The 26,052-nt window shown below is 44.6% G+C and overlaps 2 protein-coding genes across 2 annotated transcripts; one reads left to right on the forward strand and one right to left on the reverse strand.

The window, feature by feature from the left end:
• The first annotated feature begins 14,042 nt into the window (after nt 1-14,042).
• LOC119303842 (pentatricopeptide repeat-containing protein At1g59720, chloroplastic/mitochondrial) lies at nt 14,043-16,064 on the forward strand. Its single transcript, XM_037580989.1, has one exon. The coding sequence runs from the start codon at nt 14,109-14,111 to the stop codon at nt 15,750-15,752; it is 1,644 nt and encodes a 547-aa protein (XP_037436886.1). The 5' UTR covers nt 14,043-14,108; the 3' UTR covers nt 15,753-16,064.
• A 2,423-nt stretch (nt 16,065-18,487) lies between these two features.
• Nucleotides 18,488-21,728, reverse strand: LOC119303843 (WAT1-related protein At5g64700-like). Its single transcript, XM_037580990.1, has 7 exons — nt 21,556-21,728; nt 21,414-21,476; nt 20,652-20,768; nt 19,463-19,703; nt 19,127-19,285; nt 18,879-19,027; nt 18,488-18,796 (listed from the first exon to the last, which is right to left on the reverse strand). Exons 1-7 carry the CDS (start codon nt 21,726-21,728, stop codon nt 18,637-18,639), a joined length of 1,062 nt encoding a protein of 353 aa, XP_037436887.1. The 3' UTR covers nt 18,488-18,636.
• Between the last annotated feature and the right edge of the window lie 4,324 nt (nt 21,729-26,052).

The following is a 26,052-nucleotide window of genomic DNA, read 5'->3' on the forward strand; positions in this document are numbered from 1 at the left end:
CGAAAGCGAAACAGACTTTGCTGCCGAGGTCTTGGGTATATTGCATGAAGGTGCGGCTTGTGAACTGTGTACCGTTGTCAGTGATGACCCTGTTGGGTACACCAAAACGGCACACTAGTCCCTTGAAGAATTTGACGGCTGACTGTGATGTGACCTTCCTCACTGCTTCCACTTCTGGCCACTTTGTGAACTTGTCGATTGCAACGTACAAGTACTCAAAGCCCCCGACAGCGCGGGGGAAAGGGCCCAGTATGTCGAGCCCCTAGACCGAGAAAGGCCGGGAGAGAGGAATGGTTTGAAGGGATTGAGCTAGCTGATGAAGCTTCTTTGAATGGAACTGACACGCTTCACACCGGGTGACTAGTGTCGTCGCATCCTGGAGGGCAGTGGGCCAGAAGAAGCCTTGCTGAAATGCCTTGCCGGCAAGGGCTCTTGACCCTATGTGGGATCCACATATGCCTCCATGTATCTCTGCCAACAGCCCCAGCCCTTCCTCTTGAGGGATACACTTCAATTTCACACCGTTTGACCTCTTTCTGTACATGACGTCATCGATGAACTGGTACATAGCAGATCGACGGGCTACTTTTTCCGCTTCTTCCTGCTCTTCAGAAAGTTCCCCAGTTTGGAGGAATCGGACGGTATGCTGTGCCCATGCTGGAGCCTGGGGCTCGACGGTGAGGACTAAAGGCGTTTCCTCCGCTACAGGAGCGGTTGTCTCGATGGCAAGAGCTCGATGCTCCACCAGAGCTAGCCGTCCCGTGGCGGGCTCAGTATCTCCGGCAACATCCTTGCCGGCGGCTCCGGGGAGCTCGGTGGGAAAGTACTTGTCGGGCCCTGATTTCCTTCTCTTGTTTTGCTCTGTTGATGGATCAACGGATGGCTGAGTTAGCTGAAGCACAAAAGGTACCTGGTTCCACAGGTAGCTTGAGGGCAGCGCGTTTTGACAGGTAATCAGCGATATCATTCTCCGCTCGGGGAACGTATTCTGCCTGTATACTGTCAAAACGCTCTTCCAGCTTTCTCACTTCATCGACGTAGGCCTTCATCAACGGGCTCTGGTAATCCTTGTTGACTTGCTTGACGACAAGTTGCGAGTCGCCTCTGACGACGAGTTTCTTGATTCCGAGGTCCGCCGCGATCCTAAGACCGGCAAGCAACCCTTCGTACTCAGCCGTATTGTTTGTTGACACCTCCCTGGGGAAGTGCATCTGGATCACGTACTTGAGGTGCTCTCCGGTGGGCGCGACAAGCAGTATGCCAGCCCCGGCGCCCTGTAAGGAGAAAGCTCCATCAAAGTACATGATCCAGTCGCAACTTGCCTCCTTGCCGGGGAGAGCAGTTTCTTGGGTTTCTTCGTCAGGCGTCGCGGTCCATTCTGCAACGAACTCCGCCAGGACTCGGCTTTGAATCGTCGAGGTACTCTCAAACTTGAGGCCAAAGCTGGACAGTTCCAGTGCCCACTCTACGATCCTTCCCGTTGCGTCTGGATTGTGCAATATCCGTTGCAGAGGGAGGCGAGTGACGACAGTGATTTCGTGCGCCTGGAAGTAGTGACGCGGCTTCCTCGAGGCCATAAGAAGGCAGAAGAGCAGTTTCTGCACACCGGAGTACCTTGATCTACCCCCCTGCAGAAGGGAGCTAACAAAGTAGACCGGGTGCTGCATCATCTTCTTCCTTGGCGGCACTCCAACCGGCTGCGTCGTCTCGGCATCGGTGGCATCGGGCTCCGTCGCTGCTATTACCTCATCATCAATTTCTCTCTGCGCCTCTAGTGCGGCGCTGACCACCTGGTTCGTTGCCGCCAGGTACAGCAGCAACGGTTCCTGTGGCCTAGGCGCAACTAGTATTGGCGCGGAGGAGAGGTACCTCTTCAAATCTTGCAATGCTGCTTCGGCTTCTGGCGTCCACTCCATCGGGCCCGCCTTTTCCAAAATCTTGAAAAAGGGAAGGGCGCGCTCGGTGGACTTGGAAATGAACCTGCTCATGGCAGCAACGCAACCAGCAAGCCAACGCACATCCTTGACTCGCTTGGGCGCTTCAATCTGCTCTATAGCTTTGATCTTGTCCGGATTGGCCTCTATCCCACGCTGTGACACAAAGAACCCGAGAAGCTTGCCAGACGGGACGCCGAAGACGCACTTCTCAGGGTTCAGCTTGAGATTGATCTTGCATAGGTTTGCAAATGTTTCTTGTAAATCTGATATGAGGGTTGCCCTATTCTTGGTTTTGACCACTATATCATCCATATAAGCTTCCATATTTCTATGGAGCTGGGGTTCAAAACCAATCTGGACCGCCCTCGCAAATGTTGAACCAACACTCTTCAACCCGAAAGGCATCCATATAAAGCAATACGTACCACATGGGGTGATGAATGCCGTTTTCTCTTCATCTTCCCTTGTCATAAAGATCTGGTGGTAGCCGGAGTAGGCATCGAGGAATGACAACAGATCACACCCAGCTGTGGAGTCAACAATCTGGTCGATGCGAGGCAACGGGAAGGGGTCTTTGGGACAAGCCTTATTAATATCTGTGTAATCAATACACAGCCTCCACTTCCCATTTGCCTTGCGCACTACCACCGGATTGGCCAACCACGTTGGATGGAGCACTCCTCTTACCAAACCCGCTGCTTCCAGTTGCCGGATCTCCTCTGTGATGAACTCTTGTCGTTCCAAAGCTTGCTTTCTGACCTTCTGCTTGACGGGCCGTGCATGAGGACAGACAGCAAGGTGGTGCTCAATCACCTCCCTGGGAACGCCGGGGATGTCGGATGCTTGCCATGCAAACACATCGACATTCGCCCGCAGGAAGGTGACGAGCGCGTCTTCCTATTTGTTGTCAAGGGTGGAGCTTATGGTAAAAGCTCCTCCCGTGCCGTCCTCCTTGACAGAAACCTTCTTGGTTCCCGACGGTGTGGCTCTAGACTTCTTGTTTCTGTCGGCGGAGCTCTCTGGCACGTCCTCGATGGAAGCGCTACACTCCGAAGAGGTGCGCTTGCCGGACTGGGTGCCTGAGGTCTCACCGGTCTTCTTCTTTCGCCTTCCCGGGGCTCCAGCGGCAGGAGCAAGCGCCTTAGCAGTGGTGGCTGCTGCAACTGCTTGTTGGTAGAGTTGGTCAGCACAAATTAGCGCATCCTTCTTGTCTGATGGGACGGTTATGCTCGTCACAGGCCCCGGGATTAGGCATCCCGTTCTTCACCGCCGCTGCAGGTTCACGACCAAGACAAATTTCATCTTTAGTTAGAGCCGCAGCAATGATGTGATGTAATATAACTTTGCAGTACTTTTAATTTCATGCACGTTATTTCCCCGTTCAATTCCTCTTTGTATGCGCACCCTACGTCATTGGGTAGGCTCACCGGCGCGGAAGCCCCTAGCGGCGTTTTGGGGACGGATCCCCATGGGCCTGCTGGGTACGCGTGCTGCCGGACGAGCCACCTTTCCGTTCTAAATGCGGCCGCTCGAACTGTCAAGCTTGACTCGAGTCAGAATCGAGAGCGTTGTTGATCGCGGAAGGCTACTCTGCCATTCTCGACGCAGCCGCTTGAACTATTGAGTGGACTCGAAACAGGGCAAGGGCGTTGCCGATCGTGGGAGAGCCCCCTGGCGTGCAGGTTTCTCATACGAAGGCGTGACATCTCCAGGGGGAATAACCTAATATAAGAAGGATAGAACAAATAAGGGTTCAGTGCAACTTAGCTTCTGTTTGCAATCGCTCGAGTGCCGATCCTCTGGCCTCCTTTCTTCTCCAAGGGCCACGAAGATGGAGGAGTGTCGGGCTAACTGCTAAAGCCGATTCTCACAACTGCGCCCCCTACCTGGCGCGCCAGAGATGTCGGTGGGAACGACACCTATGGGATCACAAGAATCCCTACTGTGGTTAGCGGGGCGCGGGGTCGTGAGAAGAGCGGATCTAACAGGTAGCACACGGTTCGTTTATCTAGGTTCGGGCCGCGAGGATGCGTAAAACCCTACTCCTGCTTTAGTGGATTGTATATCTGTGTTCTTGAGCTAGCTATGGGGCGTGAGGAGCTCCAAAAAGCCGAATCCTTCCTCTGGTCTCCTCGGGCCTCCTTTTATAGAAAAAGGGGTTGCCACAGTGGCACACAGGAGGTGGAAAGGGTACAGTGATGCGAGGTTATCCCTCGCATTACATGACAAGGCGCATTTAATGCGTCTTGCTTAGGTGTCCTTGCAAAAGACTAGTGATGCATTGTCTTGGGTCATAAAATTTCTGAAAGAGGTATTGAAGTGGACCAAGCTAAGGTTGATGCCATTGAGAGAATGCCATATCCAAAGGACATCAAAGGTATTCGTAGTTTCCTAGGTCATGATGGTTTCTATAGGAGATTTATCAAAGACTTCTCTAAAATTTCTAGGCCTCTCACTAGTCTTTTGCAAAAGGATGTTCCTTTTGTTTTTGATGATAATTGTTTAGAAGCCTTTGAAACACTCAGGAAAGCTTTAATTTCTGCATCTATTGTTCAACCACCTGATTGGAACTTGCCTTTTGAAATTATGTGTGATGCTAGTGATTATGCTGTTGGTGTTGTTCTAGGACAAAGAGTTGATAAGAAATTGAATGTTATTCATTATGCTAGTAAAACTCTAGACAGTGCTCAAAGAAATTATGCTACTACTGAAAAAGAATTCTTAGCAGTGGTGTTTGCTTGTGATAAGTTTAGACCTTATATTGTTGATTCCAAAGTAACTGTTCACACAGACCATGCTGCTATTAAATATCTTATGGAAAAGAAAGATGCTAAACCTAGACTTATTCGTTGGGTTATCTTGTTACAAGAATTTGATTTGCATATTATTGATAGAAAAGGAGCTGAGAACCCCATAGCTGATATCCTGTCTAGGCTTGAAAATGTGCTTGATGACCCACTTCCTATTGATGATTGTTTTCTGATGAGCGGTTAGCTGCAATAAATGTTGCTAATAGTACTCCTTGGTATGCTGACTATGCTAATTACATTATTGCTAAATATTTGCCACCTAGCTTTACATATCAACAAAAGGAAAAAAATTCTTCTATGATTTAAGACATTACTTTTGGGATGACCCACATCTTTATAAAGAAGGAGTAGATGGCATTATTAGACGTTGTGTACCTGAGCATGAACAGGGACAAATCCTACGGAAATGTCACTCCGAGGCTTATGGAGGGCATCATGCTGGAGATAGAACTGCCCACAAGGTATTGCAATCTGGCTTTTATTGGTCTACTCTCTTCAAGGATACTCGTAAGTTTGTCTCATCTTGTGATGAATGTCAAAGAATAGGTAATATTGGTAAGCGTTAAGAAATGCCTATGAATTATTCTCTTGCTGTTAAACCATTTGATGTTTGGGGATTTGATTACATGGGACCTTTTCCTTCTTCTAATGGGTATACACATATTTTGGTTGCTGTTGATTATGTTATTAAATGGGTAGAAGCTATTCCAACCAGTAGTGCTGATCACAACACCTCTATTAAAATGCTTAAGGAATTTATTTTCCTAAGGTTTGGAGTCCCTAGATATTTAATAACTGATGGTGGTTCACACTTTATTCATGGTGCTTCCCGTAAAATGCTTGCTAAGTATGATGTTAACCATAGAATTGCATCACCCTATCATCCTCAGTCTAGTGTTCAAGTTGAACTTAGTAATAGAGAAATAAAATTAATTTTGCAAAAGACTGTTAATAGGTCCAGGAAGAATTGGTCTAAGAAATTAGATGATGCACTTTGGGCTTATAGAACAATGCATAAAAATCCTATGGGTATGTCTCCTTATAAAATGGTTAATGGAAAAGCTTGTCATTTGCCTCTTGAGTTAGAACATAAAGCATATTGGGCAGTTAAAGAACTCAACTATGATTTCAAACTTGCTGGTGAAAAGAGGTTATTTGATATTAGCTCATTAGATGAATGGAGAACCCAAGCTTATGAAAATGCAAAATTATTCAAAGGAAAAGTTAAAAGGTGGCATGATAAAAGAATTCAAAAACGTGAGTTTAAAGTCGGAGAGTATGTTCTTTTGTACAACTCTCGTTTTAGATTCTTTGCAGGCAAACTCCTCTCGAAATGGGAAGGCCCATATGTCATCGAGGAGGTTTACCGGTCTGGTGCCATCAAAATAAATAATTTTGAAGGCACTAACCCGAAGGTTGTCAACGAGCAACGAATAAACCATTATATCTCAGGTACGCCTATTAATGTTGAAAGTATTATCATCCAAACTTTGACACCAGAAAGAACAAATAAAAGAGTCCTTCCGGAACACTTCAGAATCATCAAAATAAGGAGGTATGTAGTATGGTAAGTAAAGCGACTTCGAAAAAGTCTGCAAAAATATTTTTTATCAGTTTTGGAATATTTTAGAATTTTGGAAATAAATAAACTATCAGGAAGCGTCCCCTTGTGGGCATAAGACACCAGGGCGTGCCAGGCATGCCTGGCGCGCCCAGGTGGGTTGTGCCCACCTGGGACACCTTCCGTACTCCGTTTTTCTTCTGTATACTTGCCCTGCAAGATAAAAATTCTATTTATACTTCTCGAACCTGTTAACCACCATATCACGGAGGAAATCCTCTGTCCTCTTTTCTTGTTGTTTCTGGTCAGATTTATCAAGCTAGGCATCATGTCTTCCTGCTCCTCCAACAACATGGAAGAAGATGCTTGGCTGATGAAGATCGAGACGAAGAGGGAGGAGTCTATGATCACTTCATCACCTTCTTCACCACCAAAAGGAGAACTGAGAATTGGGTATGGGCACTCCCCTTGGCTTCCGCCAAGCTTGGGGGAGGTGCCCCCGGTATCGTATCATTCCACTATCTTTTTGCTTTTTACTTATCTTAGTTCGATCCTTTTGCTTTAAATGAAATAAATTTTAGTTCAATATTTTCTTCTTTGAGAATTTGCTTAGTGACCTATCATTATAATCATGCGCAAGTTATAATAAAGTTTAGTTTGAGTTTTTGTTTTCTCTACTCTCATGTTGCAAATAAAGGAAAGAAAAGAAACAAGAAAGAAAATAAATAAATAAAGGATAGAAACAATAAAAAGATTATATACTAATCCTATGGCAGGTGATAGCACCACATAAGGAAAAGTATAAGTAAGAAAATTTTATTAGAGATTGACAAGCATAGCATTAGTCAATGATGCAACTCATGGAAGAATTAATAAGGGAAGAGAAGATTCACATATAGATATACTATCCTAGAAATCTTTTGTGATTGTGAGCCCTCGTCAAAATATTATATATGCCAAAATTGTTGACGTTGGACAAGGAAGACAACTTAATGGTTTATGTTTGTTTATATTCACATAGAAGTCATATTGTCATAGATCCTTCAACATGTGGTGCTTGCCCCTATCTTTGCTAGCCAAAAATTCCGCACTAAGTAGAGATACTACTTGTGCAGCCAAAACCCCTTAAACCCAAATCTTTTTCAAGTGTCCACCATACCTACCTAGGGATTGAACAAGATCCCTCAAGTAAGTTATCATCGATGCAAAAAGGCAATAAAAATTGCTTCTAATTATGTAAGATCATTTAGTGTAAGAGAAAACTGAGCGTTGTACGAACTTGGATGACAAAGAATAAAAGCGACAGACTGCATTTAAGGGGAAATACAACGTGACGTTCTCTTGCACTAAGGGATTGAGCATGCAAACAAATAAGCGCATGGCAACATCTGCTTCCCTCTGTGAAGGGCTTATCTTTTACTTTTATGTATTTACCTTTATGCAAAGAGTCAAAGTTTTCCCTCTATTCCTTTTTATTTTCTCTTTTGGTAAGCATCATGTGGTGAGGAAAGATCTAGGCTCATATGTCTAGTTGAAGATAGATAGCATGAGTTATTATTGTTGACATCACCCTCGAGGTGAGTATGTTGGGAGGCGAAACTAAAAGCCCCTATCTTTCTATGTGTCTGATTGAAACGTTTTGTTCATGGGTACTAGGTGAGTGTTAGCAATCATAGAAGACTATATGATAGTTGAGTATGTGGACTTGCTTAAAAGACTCCGACACGTGACTCTTCCTGAAAAGATGATGAATTGTAGTTGCAAAGTTGATTGAGAACATAGTTTGTTGGTTTCTAATAGAGTTTTTGCTTCATACTTCGATTGTGTGATAAACTGTTACTTATTCATGGGAAGTATATGATGCAAGTTCTATGATAAAAGTCCTATGTTAAATTTTGTTGTTGTTATAATAATCAACATGATGCTTCTATGTTTGTATTTTGTTTTTATCGACACCTCTCTCTCAAAGCATGTGGACATGTTTCTCAATTTTGGTTTTCGCTTGAGGACAAGCGAGGTCTAAGCTTGGGGGAGTTGATACGTCCATTTTGCCATGGAGGCCAAGGACCAGAGGGGAAAACCTTCTCCCATCTAGGGAGGAGGTCAAGGAAGAAGAGGAAGAAGGGGGCCCCTCTCCCCCTCTCCTCCGGTGGCGCCGGAACGCCGCCGTGGCCATCATCATCATCACCGCGATCTTCACCAACACCTCCGCCATCTTCACCAACATATCCATCACCTTCCCCCCTCTATCTACAGCGGTTCACTCTCCCGCAACCCGCTATACCCTCTACTTGAACATGGTGCTTTATGCTTCATATTATTATCCAATGATGTGTTGCCATCCTATGATGTCTGAGTAGATTTTCGTTGTCCTATCGGTGGTTGATGAATTGCTATGATTGATTTAATTTGCTTGTGGTTATGTTGCTGTACTTTGGTGCCCATCATATGATTGCGCGCGTGGATCACACCATAGGGTTAGTTGTATGTTGATAGGACTATGTATTGGAGGGCAAGAGTGACAGAAGCTTCAACCTAGCATAGAAATTGATGCATACGGAATTGAAGAGGGACCAAATTATCTTAATGCTATGGTTGGGTTTTACCTTAATGAACGTTAGCAGTTGTGGATGCTTGCTAATAGTTCCAATAATAAGTGCATAGAATTCCAAGTCAGGGATGACATGCTAGCAATGGCCTATCCCACATAATACTTGCTATCGGTCTAGTAAAGTAGTCAGTTGCTTAGGGACAATTTCGCAACTCCTACCACCACTTCTACACACTCGCTATATTTACTTTAGTTGCTTCTTTACCTTAACAGCCCTAGTTTTATTTTCGTGCTCTTTACTTTCTTGCAAGCCTATCCAACAACACCTACAAAGTACTTCTAGTTTCATACTTGTTCTAGGTAAAGTGAACGTCAAGCGTGCGTAGAGTTGTATCGATGGTCGATAGAACTTGAGGGAATATTTGTTCTACCTTTAGCTCCTCGTTGGGTTCGACACTCTTACTTATCAAAAACTGTTGCGATCCCCTATACTTGTGGGTTATCACCTTCCCACATACATTATGGTACACCATGTTGTCTATATCCAGATTATATTGGAGAAATTGATTGTGGACAAGTCATATCCATCCATAATTTCCATGGTTATTCGTTCTCTGGGCGTAGAGGAAGATTCATCTAGACCATGAAGAGATGGAAATAAGATATTGGGACCTAAGGTTCCATATCACAGTGAATGCATTGGATCCACCAAACACAATTGGTTGAGACTAAAGAATATCTTTCGATATCTCCAATGCCTCAAACATCTTGTCCTAACCTTTCATTTCCAGAGAAATATGGATACCAATATCATTGGATACACCGATCAAATCTGTCGTGGTAATCTCACGTCAAATGCCAGGGGGTGGCTTATCATGGATGGGGCCAAGAGGACGTCGTCAGGCTCCAGAAGCGGGAGTGAGCACGAACTCGATCACACACGAGATGTACCCAGGTTCAGGGCTCTCCGGAGATATAACACCCCTAGTCTTGCTCTGCGGGGTCTCCGCATGATGACTATGATCAAATGGTGGCTACAAGATTGCTCCTTGAGCTATGTTGCTAGAGGAGGAAGAAGGGCAGGTGGTGTGTGTGGGGGGGGGGGATGAGGGCTAAACCCTTTGCATGGGTGAGCCCTGGGGGTTTTATAGGCCAACCCCCAAGGGTACAATGGTAATACAACCGGGTGTAGGACCCGGACGTTAGTGTCTAGGGTCGTCGGGTTCTCCAACGGCTGCTAGGGCCTGCCTTTGGAGGGGCCCCATCGGCTGCCGAGAATCCGGCCGACAAGTAGGGCCCGCCGCCTGCGGGGCATGCTGATTGCCTTTTGTTATAGCTTTGTACTTGATGACGGAGGCCGCATTGTGGATCGCATGGCTACAGTCCCGCGTATGGCGGGTCTAGTGGCCGCTTGGTTAGCGCACACTGTAGTCATGCTTCGTCTTGTCGAGGTTGGTGAGTGTGGACTCCGAGGAGAGGGGTGGGCCGGCTGCTGGAGGTCGGCCCGCCCCACGAGGCCGTCTTCTAGGGAGGCGCCGTCTCTTGGGATCTCACAGACAGGTAGGGCCCGCCGACCTGACCGTCGTTTGCTGTAGCATAACCCTCGCTGACGAGGGCCATGTCATGAGTCGCATGCTACAGTCCTGCGCCTGCCAAGGGGGTGTCCGCTTGGTCAGCTCACACGGTAGCCACGCTCCTCCGGGATTTGGGGGGGAGGCAGGTGGCCCTGTAGCCATGCCCTGTCTTGTCGCAGTGGTTAAGTGCAGACTCCGAGGGAGAGGACAGGTCGGCCCGCTCCCCGAGCCGTCTTCTAAGGATGCTCCGTCTTCTAGGTGTCGGCCGTTTGGTCCTGGCTGCCTTCTTAAAGGGGCACCGTCTTATGGAAGCCTGCCGCTTGTCACTAGGCTTGAGGGGCTGGGCTAGCCCCGATGTCTTGAAATGATAAGGGGTATGGATGAGGCTACCCGTGGTCAATGCCCACGACAAGATCCTTACTTTGTTAGATCGTAGACAAGCTTTGTGTTCCTGTTAGGTGTGGTAGCCATTCCATGAAAGTCTTCGAAATAGACCTCGTGGTAACATCCACCAACCATTATCTCAAAGATAATGTTGCTTGTGTTATTCGGATGCAAACAGGTTATGTAATAAGCAATATCTTTATATTGCATATCTTGCAAGTCGAATCATGTGACTGGTTTGTTCACCAAGTCTTTACCAACTTCTACATTCTAGAAATATGTTCATGGAACTGGTATGTGATGGCTCTGGAATTTGCAAGAATCAGGGGGAGTATCTTCCTGAATTGCTCTTGTTCAAAGCATCATATTATACTGTTTTTTCCTCCGTGAGTTTACTTTACAAGTTCTCATAAAGGTTTTTAATGAGGTAATATCAACACACGACCATATGTCATACTTTCTGTTTTCCCCACCAGGGTTTTTAGGAAAGTATATACGACATATTTATTGTTCTCTTAATTCTATGAGTTTTCTCATATTGAGTTAAAAGAGACAATAATCAGTATATGTTGCGTCTTTTTTCTATTTTCCCATTAGATTTGAAGGAGTTTTAGCAACATATCAAACACATATCTTCTCATATTTTTTTCCACAGGGTTTTTGAGGAGCTTTTCAAGATGATGATGCTATATGGACAAGTGTAGGTTAGGGGGTTGTTAGAGTTAATTAACATGTGTTAATTATGGGGTAAATTTCCCCTTGTTAACTGTCAGGCAGTTAGCACTAATGCTAACCGTCGCATCTGTATGGAACGAACGTATACTCTGGTTGCGTCCCCTAACTTGGATATAAACATCGCTATCAATGAAAGAGAGATACCATTCACTATTATTACATCCGGTTGATTGTCTCGTTTACTTCTACTATAACACAAAGAAGAGGCTGCGCAGTGACGACCGACGAGGATGCCATTCAATTGTGGTAACCCCCTAGAAGCTCAAATGGCAGCGATGGAAGAAGGGCTTCGGCTTTCTCTCCACTGGTCGGGCCTACCGTTGTTTGTTCGGACGGATTGCGTCCAGCCGCCGAAGATGGTGCAATCCAAATACGTGGACAGATTGAGGCACGCGTTTCATACAAATGAGATCATAGGCATTATGACTTTAAAAAGGAACATTAGTCCAACTAAAATAAGTACGCATATGAATGTGGTGAGTCATACCCTTGTTTCTATGGAGATAGCTAGCATTGTCGACGCTGAATGCAATACACATGGTTGATTAAGAGCATCTCTAGCAGCTCCTAGAAAAGCACATCCCGCCACCCCTGAAAACTAGTTTGTGGTCGTGATACTTCAAACCAATTTTCTTTCTCTTCGATAAATTCATGATTTTGATTAACATAATCTTAATACAACGGCAATATAAATCAAACTTGTTAATGTTTAAATATCATACAATACAACAATCATCTCATTTGATACAAATGTTCAAATCTGAATAATTGAAATAATACGAATGGTCCAAAATGGATAGAATGGTTCAAATCACACGTGAATACAAATAAGGTCAAATGAATAAAATGAAAGTCTACCTCTCATACAGTTGTTGCTGGTGCTCAATGAGATCATCACGGAGCTGGGGTGTGTGTGGTATTGTCCTCAATCTTTCCGTAGGTCTCTAGAAATGCAAGGATCCGATCCGGGTTCCTGGCAGGCTTGACATGGCTACCAATATTGTCATAGAAAAACTCATGTTTATATCCTTCTCATCCTCGATAATCTTGTTGTGTAGCATATCACATGCAGTCATGATATTTGAGAGGAATTTTGTATCCCAGAAGCGAGTAGGACCTCGAACAATGGCAACCCGAGCTTGCAACACACCAAATGCCCTCTCAATATCCTTTCAGCATGCTTCTTGTTCTTGGGCAAAAATAGTTTGCTTCTTACCTTTTGACTTACTAATGGTTTTCACAAATTTTGACCACAAAGGATAGATACCGTCGACAACATAATACTCCATGGTATAGTCATGTTCATTGACGATGTAGTTGCAACCCGGAGCATCTCGAGTAGCAAGCCGAGCAAAAAGACGTGACCTGCAATACATTGATTTCATTGAGAGAACCCGACAAACCAAATAAGCAATGTCAAATCCACAAGTCCAGCGAAGCCACGACTTTCAAGCATAATAGTGGGATCACGACGATGGAAGGTGTACTGCTTGTGCTAAGTCATAGGGCTGTTCTTCCACCCACAATGCATGCAATCGATGCTCCCAAGTATGTCCGACCATCCTCTTGCTTCATTCATAACCATCAACTTCTTTGTGTCCTCCTCATTGGGAGCTCGGAGATACTCGGACAAAAACCCGGATCAAAACCTTGGCAAATACCTGCATGCATTTGAGCATGGTATCTTCTCCAATGTGAAGATACTCATCAGTGTAGTCAGTCGGAATGTCATATGCTATCAGTCTCATTGTCGTCGATATCTTTTGGTACGAACTAAGCACAACCAAACCGGATGCATTCCTTGGGTGAGTGAAAAAAACAGCAGTTTTGCTCACAAGCTTCCACAGTGTGAACAAAAAGAGATCTATGCATTAGATAACGCATATGAAAGAGGTGAGTCAGATAGATCGGTACCTCGGTGAAGTAATCTTCATGAGCATGAAATGGCCGAGTGCTTGATTGCGCAGAATGCAAAGACGATCAACCGTCGATCCTCAACGTTTTTTCGTCTTGCCTGCCTCCAATTCATCGACGAGATGTAACAAGACGAGGTGCTCGACATTGCCAATTTTTTTCTCTATGTCGGAATCATCGGACTCCGAAGCGATGACTCTTAGGTTTGGTTTAGTTCTTGCACAAAAGGCAGAATGCAACCGTCTTTTTATTAACTATGATAATATGGAAGTTATTGACACAAAATGGAGGACAATCTGCGAGAGTTGTGGCGGCAGTCTTCGATGATTACTACTTCATGGCATGTGATTTTTCTTTGACTAGATTCGAACATTGGCTCATAAGGTTGCTGACGAACTTGCTAGGCTAGCGAAATTTTCTGTAACTAGAGATTGGTTTGAAGAGCCTACAGAATATTGTACCTCTTCTTACATAGGTGTAATCATTATTTCCAATTAATAAAGCAGATGTTTTTTTTCAAAAAAAGAAAAAAGAAAACCGCGCTGCTGTCCACACAATCACACAAACCACCACCATATCCACCTCACCTGGCCCCGCCGTCGCCATGCCCGACTCGGCCTCGCCGCCGCCGCCGCGCCAACGATGCTCCCCTCCCTCGCCGCCACGCCGCTTCCCAACACCTCCACTCACCGGAGCCCCTCATCCTCATCCTCCTCCTCCTCCGTCCAGCTCCTCCGCTCGCTCGCGCGCTCCCGCCGCGCGGACCTCGCCCACCGCGCGCTCCTCCTCTTCCGCTCCCTCCACGCCTCCCCGTCCCCGCCGCCCCCGCACTTCTCCCTCCCGGCGGCGCTCTCCGCCGCCTCCTTCCTCTCCGCGCTCCCCGAGGGCCGCCAGCTCCACGCGCTAGCGGCCAAGCTCGCGCTCGCCCCAGCCCACACCGTCGTCGCCAACTCCCTCCTCCACCTCTACGCTTCCTGCGGCCTCCCCGACGCCGCGCTCGCGCTCTTCCGGCTCATCCCCTCCAAGTCCCTCGTCTCCTGGAACACCGCCATCGACGCGCTCGCCAGCAACGGCGACCACCTCGGCGCGCTCGACCTCTTCCGGGAGATGCAGCGGGACACGACCCTCGCGCCCGACGCCTACACCGTGCAGAGCGTCCTCGGCGCGTGCGCCGGCGCGGGCGCGCTCTCGCTCGGTGTCTACGCGCACGCGCTGCTGCTGCGCGAGCTCGGGGGCCACGGCGACGTGTCCCGCGACGTGCTCATCAACAACTCGCTCGTCGACCTTTACGGCAAGTGCGGAGCCGTCGAGCTCGCGCGGCAGGTGTTCGACCGGATGCCCGAGCGGGACATCACGTCGTGGAACGTGGCGATCCTCACGCTCGCCAACCACGGATGCGTGCGTGAGTCCGTGGAGCTGTTTGATCGGATGACGCGGGTGGAGAATGTTGTGCCGAACGCAATCACGTTCGTCGCTGTTCTTAGCGCGTGCAACCATGGTGGGATGGTGGAGGAAGGCAGAAGATACTTCCAGATGATGGTCAGCGAGTACAGGATCAAGCCGAGGATCGAGCACTACGGGTGCATGGTGGACATATTGGCACGAGCTGGCTTCATCGAAGAGGCCCTGGATGTCGTGTCTGGCATGAACTGCCGGCCTGATGCCATCATCTGGAGGAGCCTTCTAGACGCATGCTCCAGGCAGAACGCCGGGGTAGAGCTTAGCGAGGCCATGGCCAAGCTGGCACTCGATGTTCCGGATGATGCTGTCAGTGGTGTCTACGTCCTGCTCTCGAGGGTCTACGCATTCGCACAGAAGTGGAACGATGTGGGCATGGTCCGGCGGTTGATGAGCGACGAGGGTCTCAAAAAGGAGCCAGGGTTCAGCTCCATTGAAATGGATGGCCTGGTTCATCAGTTTGTCGCAGGCGACACGTCACACCCTCGGTCGGAGGAGATATACGCGAAGCTGGATGAGATCCAGCAGAGGCTTGCGTCCTCTGGATACAAGCCAGACTTATCAGAGGCTCGTATGGTTGCTGGCATGGACCATACCAAGGGCGCCGCCCTCCGCTTGCACAGTGAGCGGCTAGCCATATCGTTTGGTTTACTCAAGGCGACACCCGGTGCACCTATTCGGATCCTGAAGAACCTGAGGGTGTGCAAAGACTGCCATACTATCAGCAAGCTCATATCAGAGCTCTATGGTGTTGAGATCATTGTTAGGGACCGGATTCGGTTTCACCATTTCAAGGATGGAGCATGTTCCTGCAAAGACTACTGGTGATACTTGAGCCAAAGAGACTGCGCTGCTGGCGTTTTGTTGAGAGTGCCCTAGCAAAACGTAAAATGCATCTCTGCAGGCGTTCAAGACACGAAATGAAATAGGGGGTATACTGAAGCATGTATCTTCTTCATTGTTGTAGGTTGTCCAGATCGAAATTAGCTGATTGGTCAGATAAACAGGATGTTATTAGATACATGTTCTACTTCTCAGTTTTCAATTTCACTCAAACACTATTAAGGTAGATACTGTAATGACAGTTACATTGAGCTCACGAGAAATACGAGGTCGGCCAGTCCGTTGCTTCTGCACGAATTGAATTTGAGTAATTCTTAAGCCCACTTGTGTTGAGCTGAAGTTCTCACTTCATATATCTCAGACACAAAGTCGATTTTATCAGAGATGAACCTGCTGGAAACTACAAGGGGGTAAGTAATCCCACCATTTCTTTTTACCTGTTGAAAGATTGAGAATATAATGGTAGCTTTGGCTGATGAAACAGAGTGGCACTCGTCAGTTGTGTCATAAAATGCCGCGCAAGATAAAACATTTGTTGTAAGAATTGCTCTGAGTATGAATTGCGTGAACATGTATTAGCTCTGACTTTGGGAAATATTCTCTAAACTGGCATCTGGTTTCTTTTGTAGGACTTCCTGCCTGACAATATTCTTCTAGAGGGGTTCCTATGTGCTATCAAGATGGCAGATTATAGCTCTATATGAACTTACAGGCATATTTTAAATATAAGAACTACATTAATGGTGTGCCTTTTAAAAGTTTATGTTTCTATGCAATATAGTTTGGTAACCTTATCAATTTCACTCAGATGATTTTTCCCCAGATTTCATTCTCTTTCATATCTTGAACTTATAAATATTTTCGTCCTTTTTTCATGTGCAAAAAGTTTAGTGCACTCTTACTCTGCTTAGTTATGGATACTACAGTAAATCTTGATCTAACTCAATGCACCTCAAAAAAGGGCAGCCCCAGTGCATGTAGCTCCCGCTTGCGCAGGGTCTGGGGAAGGGTCCGACCACTTTGGGTCTATTGTACGCAGCCTTTCCCTACATTTCTGTAAGAGGCTGTTTCCAGGTCAATGCACCTCAAAGAGAGTACAAAATGCACCTTCCATCCTTATGATTGTTCTATTATGATAGCACGCGACTCAATTGTTGCCTAAATTGAGCCTCAATTAGTCTTCTCATTTTATAACAGGATGTCAAGAGACATTTCATATTATTTATACGTTCTAGGAGGAAATCTATATTATACACAAAGTAATGGAGGGGGTGACCCCTTCCACTGTATAATTTTCTGACATGAAAATGCTATATGCCATTAATTCAGGAGTATATCTAATAAATGATCTCACAAAATGTGTCAACTTCTATACTGGGTCTAACAGTTCCATCTCACATTTCTCTTTTGAGTTTATTAAGGGCTTTCAGCTATAGCTATACACCTTCTTGAGAATAGTAACCTCATGGTACTATGTTTGATTGCTCACACATCTATATTTTTTGCTTCATAAAATAGTTTCCGTTGAATTTTATTATCAAACAGTATTGGTCTGGCCTTTTGAGCATGTCAGGGATGCCAAATATTGATCCAATTCCCTTTTTCTTGAGTACTATCTCACTCCGAAAATTTACTATTGAAAACAATAGAATTTATTATGTCATACTTATGCATCTACGTACAAGTGCTTCATGTTACTTTGCATTTCCAGGGACCCATCTTACAACTATCTGTCAGAAACAACACCTGGCTCTTAATCAACTCCCATGACTTACATTTTTGTTGGTGTCCTTCCTGCTCTGACATTGTTTTTCGAGACTGCAGCAGAGAGCCCCTTGAATCATAAGTATCTCCTTCTGCCGTGTTAGTTTGCCAAGCAAGTACACTATGGGTCTGGTAGATAACTCCCGACAGGCTGATGACTCTTTAAGGTATGCCCTTTTTCATGTATACCTTCTATACAACATGACTGTTGTTTTGGTGTTTCATTGAGGCTATTGATGGCAGTAAATATTTCGTCATTTTTGTTTCATGTTTATATGGAGCCCTAACTGAAGGCGGGTTGTATGGTAAGATAAAACAAAAATATACTATGTGGGCAAGCGAAGTATACGCAAAGCATAATTTACACTCATTTCGGAAGTAAATTGAGAATAGTAAAGGCAAAAATTAAAGAAGAAAGGATCCAGCGACATATGTGAAATTATGGTAGCTATTTTGATAGTAAACTATATTGTTCTGGTTTAGAGACAAATGCCAACTTCAGTTCCATGGGATGACTCTTCTCAACAGTCAATCAATGTCAATTATGAGGAGTTTAAAAATCCTTAAACAAGGGTATTAGGAAAGGAAAGGGTTACAGTTGCCTTTTTTTTGTAGTTCGTTGGATGCGTAAACTTGTGCAAGATGGCAGAAAGTCAGAATCTAAAACAACATCTGTAAAATTTAGTACTAGTAAAGAAAAATATTACAGTTGCTCACAGTCGAAGCATGGATTGTGGTGGTTAGAGATAAGGATCAAGCGACATTCCGCTAAGGCCCGCTAAAGCGACATGCTAGAACAAATTTGACTAACCCGTGAAACTTAAGGTAGGACTTAATTATCTGAGTTATGAATACGAAGCGGGCATTAGCTTAAGTTCATGATCTCTGCCTATGTATGCACTAGAACAAGATAGGAAGAGAACCCATTGCTCTACCACTCCCCACAATCTCCGAGTCAAATGATCCTAAAGCTGCCTAATGGGGATTGCTTGAGGCAACCACCAAATAATAAAGCTTGCTGCTCAGAGTTTCAAAGCTTGCCACATGTCAGTCTTCTCCTTCGCACCACATGTCAGTCTTCTCCTTCGCACCGCTTGACCGAATCTCACGTTAATGGAACTGGTGCGCCGCTTTCTTGTTCCTCCAAATCAAAGCTTGCTGCATTTGCTTCAATGCCTCCTTGCTTGCTGAGAGCTACTTGCTCTATCCTCTTCCCCCATAGAACATTGTACAGGCCACCAACCATCAGCGCGCCACTTATTACACTGTTCATCAGAAGAGAAATTTCAAGAAGATAAAAATTGTTGTAGGTCTTCTGTCTACCGAGCAAACGTTAAGACAATGCACCTTCCAAGGGTGACTGCTTCTCCGATGAGGAGTGACAGAACGATGGTGATAACAAAAGTTAGGGGCACTGTCATGGCCAGGAATACCGGGCCGGACTTGTCAATCACCCAGATCAGCAGGTAACCTGAAAATGCGGAAACAACTACTCCCTGCAACGTAAAGCAATTTCAGGGGTTAGGATTTTAAACACGATCTTCCGATCAATCGATCGATGCTTTTGCTTCTGTTGAGGGGATTCTTGTACTTACACAATAGACGATTGCGACAAGACCTACATCCAGCCTCAGCTTCCATCTTGAAAAATCTCGCTCCATCACAAGAGCCATGAAAAAAGATTGAACGGTCGCAAAGACAATTTGCAGGGTCGTGTTAAGCAGCATGGACGGGTACTCCCCCAGCAAAGGGCCCTAGAAAGCAACATGCAAGCTAAATTTAGCATGAATAAATTAGCTTCTAAACACACACACACACACACACACACACACACACACACACACACACACACACATGACACACACACACACACACGCACGCGCGCACACACACACACACACCTGAATGTGCGCACAGGGGGAGATGCATACCTGAAACACTGTCCAAAGAGCAAACAGTAGAGTCGCAAGAGACTGCAGGAGAATTCCCAATATCCAGCTCCTTGAGGCATGAATATCAACTCGCCTTGTGTGATGAAAAAGAGGGTGGTGGATGATGGATTTGAGCTCAGGTCCTTGGTATAGCGCTAGTACGGCAACACCAACGGCACAAAGCACTATACCAGAAACTTTCACAATCCCATGAAAGCTCTTTAGTTTCAATGACTCCATTCTACCATAAGTGGCACGACAAATCACTCACTGATCCACGGAATTTTGATCATAAAAGTTCACATTGTATGCAAAACAAGTCGAACTTATTTTTCACTCCCACTATCGTTACTACACCAAGTTCATCAAAGCACTCACATCTACACAGAAGTAGGTTTACACAACTGATGGTTCATTAGCAATCTCAAAAACAATCAACAACAGAAAAAATCAACAACTAATGGTTCATGTTAAACAACTGATTTCACGCGAACATAACCAATAGCAATTGATTAGCACTCCCACTCTAAATAAATATAAATCTCTGTAATTATTTTATTGAAGCAAAGTTAATGAGAGAGAAAATTATCACTCAAAGATGTTACCTCCACCCTTTGTCTAAAGTTTGATAGAAGCTGAGTCCAGTCGTCGAAATTAGGCTTAACTAGGCCCCTACAGTTTTCCGCACGGAAATGGTTAGGCAAGCTTTTGGGCCTGGTTTAGGACCGGCTAGGTTGGGTTTGGTAGTAGGGTCTACGATGATCTTGCTATTGATACAACATGTAGAACTGAATTAATTATTATATTTCTTTCTCTGAACATTGTGTAGTTTCCTAGAGCAAAAGGAATATTTTTCTTTCCTGTGATCTTAACATGAAGAGTTATAAACATCACAATATAACCATTTCGTTAGGCTGCAGAACATCTCTAAATTACAATCTCAACTAGGCATGTCACTGAGTCTCATAATCAGACATTTATGCAAGCTATTCTTTTCTCTCTTTTTTGCGGGATATGCAAGCTATTCTTGTGTATATAACATATTCGTGTTACTTATGTATGGATATCCTAAATACAAATTTAGTAACATTAGCTTTATGACATGTTTAAAATTTAATTGTCACGAGCGGAAGAAAAAAAATGGCCTAGCCTTCAAGGAAGTAATGCAATCATCATTAAAAACGCATACCCCAACAGAAGAGCCAAAAAGAAAGTTAACACTGGTTGGAGATTTTGTACTGCAGTAGCGGAAGTTGCTGAAGCATAATTGAGGCCAACAGATGCTATGTTTAGAGAAGCAGACACCCTGGGGATATGAATTAAAAGAAGATTATTAGTAAAAGATTTGCAAGAATAAGATGAGTAACATGTATAAAGAAAACGAAACAGTTAAGATAACTACGAAATACCAAGGGTCAGTTGTAAGCCAAAAAAATGGTACGATTTTACACAATAACTATTTACATAATTCTGAGCTTTGCATAACATTTCTGTCGAAAGTAAATCAGTTAACCTAACTAAATAGCTACTTTCCCACAAAGAGGAAATATTGGAAATATAGATTAAATATGATATAATTGAAATTCTCTGTCAGAAAGGCTGGCTTGCAATTGATGAAGGTGATGGGTATACTACACTGAAACCAACACGACCGAGGTATGATCCTAATGAAAATAAAGTAACTTTTTTATATCGCGAGGGTACACATGGATGCACATAAAAGAACTTCAAACATATAAAGTTTGGATAACCAGCATAATGAAACAATTACGGTATTAGATAGATGTCCAACAACTCCAAGTCACAATTCCTCACATGAATACACCCATTCCAATAAAATACAAAATTATGAAAATAATACATCATTGCAAATCCATTTTTTTATCTAGCAATGCCATTTGATAAACAAGATGATTAAGTATAGACAACACTTCTGCATCGTACTTCCTACCCATATAATGCATGCACAAATAGCTTCAGACAGACTTTGTGTGACAGTTGTGGGGCGGTTTTCCTGCAAAAATAAAATCTCAATTCATGCTTCCTAGATGAAATCCAGATCCAGGCAAAGAAGCAGCCAAAAATCTGCATACCTTTCAGTTGCAAAAGCAATGGGCAGTAACACCATTGTAGCTATTACATGCCTGTAGAAGACAAGAACGTATGTACTTGTACCTTGGTTTAAAGCAACTTTGGTGAGTATCTGCATAACCCCATAGATAAACCTTACGAGAAATGAAACAACATAAGGCGATGTCCTCCCCATTACTCTTGTTTGTTAGAATTTCAAAGATGGTTGCTTAAATACTACTGCTTGTCCATCGGGGCACGTCATCAAACCTTCACTGTCAGGACACCTCATCAAACCTTCGCTGTCATAAGGTTTGGTCAGATATGACTCATAGGTATCCACTTAAGCAAATAATATTTTACTTATGTTTCACTATGTGGAGACCACACTGGTCGCTCGCTTTAATCAAGGTTTGAAAAAGGCAGCAGCAGTTTTTAGGTCTAACCATTTTGTTACAGCATACTTCACAACGGCAAAAATTTACACTCTGCAAGACACAATAATTGAAACAAACTAGGTATTTTATCAGTTCCAAGGTGCTTGTATACTTGTTAAAATGCATGATGCATGCGTCTACACAAAAGCATATTGGCATAGATTTGAAGCATCCAACACTTAAACATCAAATGAAAAGGCATGTGCACTAGCTGTATTACTCATTTCAGGGTTGTTCATCTTCCTACAAAAAAGGAGGTAGGAACCTTGAAGTGCTTCACTTCCCGGCTGTTGACGTATAAATGTATTGGCTAGTCTCTTTCATCATATCGTTTTTTTATTGCATTGGCTAGAGCATGTACTTCTACATGGTATCAGAGTCAAGAGGTCTTGAGTTCAAAACCCAGCTGGCGCAATTAACTTGCAGCCCACTTTCAGTCCACGTTTAGGCGTGAGGGAGAATGTTGACATATAAATGTATTGCATAGTCTCTTCCATCAGATCGGTCTTTTGATTGCATTGGCTAGAGCATGCACTTCTACACTGGCCAAGGTGTCAAGAATTACATGATTATTTATCGTGTATATTTGACAACATAAAACACGGTCATACTTCAACTATCATTTATCTAGGATAAAAGATTTAAAATAGTGTTTCCTATCCTAATCCTAGGCGGCTAGGGCAAACTTTTCACTCCACACTTCACTGGCGAGCCCGTGGGTTCGCCTCTCCTCTGCCCACCACTCCGTTGGCCGGTTGCGGGAAGGAGAATCTTGGCGCATCCGCTCCAGATAGTAGTTTAAATTAAGTTTTTTTAGTCCTCGCAGGCACGACCCTCGGGCGGATGGTGACGCTTCTTCAAGTTTATTTTCCGGGCTTCGATCCTCCCCGAGTTCGTCTGTTTGGACGTAGTTGATGGAGCTCCGACATAGACTCCTACCGTCTCCTTGGGGCGGTGAGGTTAAGATTTCTCGTCATGTAGCGAGATTTGATATCAATTGGTTTAGATCTACGCAAAAGTTCAACGAAGGCTATGGCTGGGGCTACATGGTGCTAGTCCTTAGGGGCGCATGCACGAAGACTTCCCGGTTGTCATTGACAAGGTCAAGTTAGCTCGGCAGGGGAACGACGACAGCAGCGCGTCGGCGGTAGTGCTCGTTGGGGGTCTCGGAATTTCAACGTAATTTTTATTATGTTTGAAATGTTTTACTTTTATAACATATTTGATTCTTTCCCGAAAAAAATTAAAATATTGTTTCCGCATATATCAAAGTAACGAGAATCTCGAGGAGTGAATGTTCCCTCGTGTTCCCGGTGCGTGATGACATGCTCACCATACGATCAGCTAGGCGGCCTAGGCCCTGGCCATGCATAGCATGGATCGGTATGACAACAAGATGATGTGGAATATGCCTCGTGCCGAAAACTAAAGCATATTTATATTTCTACTAAAGAAATAAAAAGGTTTCAATATTTCCAACTTTGTGACTCGGATGCTTTTTGGACATTCTCTACAAAAAATAGTACTCGGTGACTAATGCTCAGTGAGTCAATTCGGACTATATATTTCCGCAGACATTATTCCATTTGGAAGAGGCCCTTCAGTGACCGCAGTAAACAAATACTACATCTTTATGAAACGGTGGAGGCATACTACGCATGATGTGGAAAAAAGAAAAAGGGCAGTAGTAAACAAATGCATCTTTATGAAGATTATGTAGAGGGATCAATATCAGAAGTGACGCATGATGTGGAGAAGGAGGAAGGGCAGCAACTATAGACCAAGAGTAAAATGATTGTACGACAAGTTGTATTAGTGTCTATTGCCTTCTAAACGACATTAAATCCAGAATATTGCCTGCATGTTACCCCTTCGTTACAAAATAATTGAAGTTCTGGCTTTGTCCTAAGTTAAATTTGTTTAAGTTTTACCGAACCTATAGAAGAATACATTAATATCTACAACATCAAATATATACATTCTCAGACAATCGAAATGTAGTGCTAAGAGATATCTACCAGGGTCGAGTTTGCTCGGGGCGCTCTAAGTGCCGTGAGTACATCATGGCATACAAGATTGGTGGTTGTAACCAAAAGGTTACTAATTACTGTAGATCAAGCATGTTAAACCAATCACATTTCAGTGTATGCCTCTATGGCGTGCCTGGTTCATGTGTAATTTTAGCTGTTGTTGCTGTGACACACAGGATGGTGCACTGCAGGGCATTAAACTAACAATTTGATATAGATTTTTTTTCGTGAATACGCAAAGCTTGCGTGTCATTTCATTGATAGAAAGATTAGACTGAGTATACAGGTACACAACACATGACACGAACGCAAGCAAGTGTGTATATGGTGACCGGAGCAGAGAGACAAGGGATGCTCCGCCCATACAGAGGATACAACACAGCTAAACCTACCAAACCCGAGCCATGGGCGGCGATGCCAAGCCAACGAGAACTCCAACATCGTCTGAGCCAAAACCGGGGACACCGTGAGCGATCAAGATAGTGCCTTCAAGAAGGAATACGACGCCGAGACAACGTCACTATCCGGTCTGAGGAACCCGGACCTACGGTTTCCCCTGAGCTCGAAGAGGGGCGCAGCTGAAGGCCTTGGCAGTGCCTCCAAGAAGGAAAACGACACCTGCTGGAGCCGTCGCTATCAGCAACGGCAAGCCGAGCATGGATCTCTCCCTGGCCTGAAGCTGAGCGATCCCATAGCCGCCGAGTCCGAAATCAAAGATGGGGAGGCCAACGCTGGTCGGAACCACCATGTTAGGAAGGGGGTGGCGGGGCTGCACCTGCCGTTGGAGGGTGGCATCGCCTCTGAGCCCGCGAGCATAGGATCTGGCAAAAGGGGGAGACTTTAAGGCATACAGGGTAGGGCGGGCGACAGGGCGAACCACGTGGGGATCTTGGGGCGACGACGTCCAGCAGCGCCGGCAAGGGAGGACTGGAGGGACACATATCCGAGTTGTTGTGGCCTTAGCCGTCGGGACATCAGCGAGCAAGGTAATAAGCTGGAAGGATCCCAGCTACCTAGTCGCTGAGCCCGGAGCTGCCCGGTTGGGGACGCCGGCAGCGAGGGACACCGGAGCACTGGTAGAAAAAGGGCCTGTTGTCCCGGTTCGTAAGGGCCTTTAGTCCCGGTTCCTGAACCGGGACTAAAGGGTCGGTACTAATGCCCTGACCCTTTAGTCCCGGTTCAAACCAGAACCGGGACTAAAGGCCCTTCACGTGGCCGGTCCACCTTTAGTCCCGGTTGGTAACACCAACCGGTACTAAAAGAAATTTTCTGATTTTTTTTGAATTTTTTTTTTGAAATTTTTTTCAAATTTTTTTTATTTTCAAATTTCTGAATTATTTTAACCTCTAATCTCTAATCACCCCTCATTACTGCTCAATTTAATCTCTAATCACCCCTCATCATTCCAAATCATCTAACTTCCCGGATGGTCACCCATCCTCCCACTCCCTCAGCCTGAGCACGCTTAACTTCCGGGTTTTATTCTCCCTCGTTTCCAAGTCTGCACTCATTGTTTTCCTGACAATAGTAAGATGTCAATCCTATTAACCCTCAGGAGTTTAGCTTGAGCATGAAGTCACACATTTCACTGTTTGAGTTTGAAACTATTGTTCTAAAAAACAATAAGTTTTTAGTAACACTAATATTTCTTGAATAAGTAGTTTGACCATAGTTTGACCAAATTTGACCAAAATTTAAAAAAACTGAAATAATTATTTAATAACACTAATATTCTTGAATAATTATTTAGTAACACTAATACTTCTTGAATAAGTAGTTTGACCATAGTTTGACCAGATTTAATGAAAATTTAAAAAAACTAAAAATTTGAGCATAACTTTTTTTCCTTTTGGAATTTGAGGATTCTACAAATTTGCAAACAGGCCATAGGCGGTCTCCATCGGATGTAACTTTTCGAGTAGATGATTTTTCATATAAAAAACTTTTTAATCCGAGTTCGTATGCAAAAGTTATGCCCATTTTACAAATTCCAGAGAGATTTTGTAAATAAAGTCGAAATTCATATTTGTAAATTTTCCCAACAACTAGACCA

Source organism: Triticum dicoccoides, chromosome 5A (genome assembly GCF_002162155.2).
Source record: "Triticum dicoccoides isolate Atlit2015 ecotype Zavitan chromosome 5A, WEW_v2.0, whole genome shotgun sequence".
NCBI classification, from domain to species: domain Eukaryota; kingdom Viridiplantae; phylum Streptophyta; class Magnoliopsida; order Poales; family Poaceae; genus Triticum; species Triticum dicoccoides.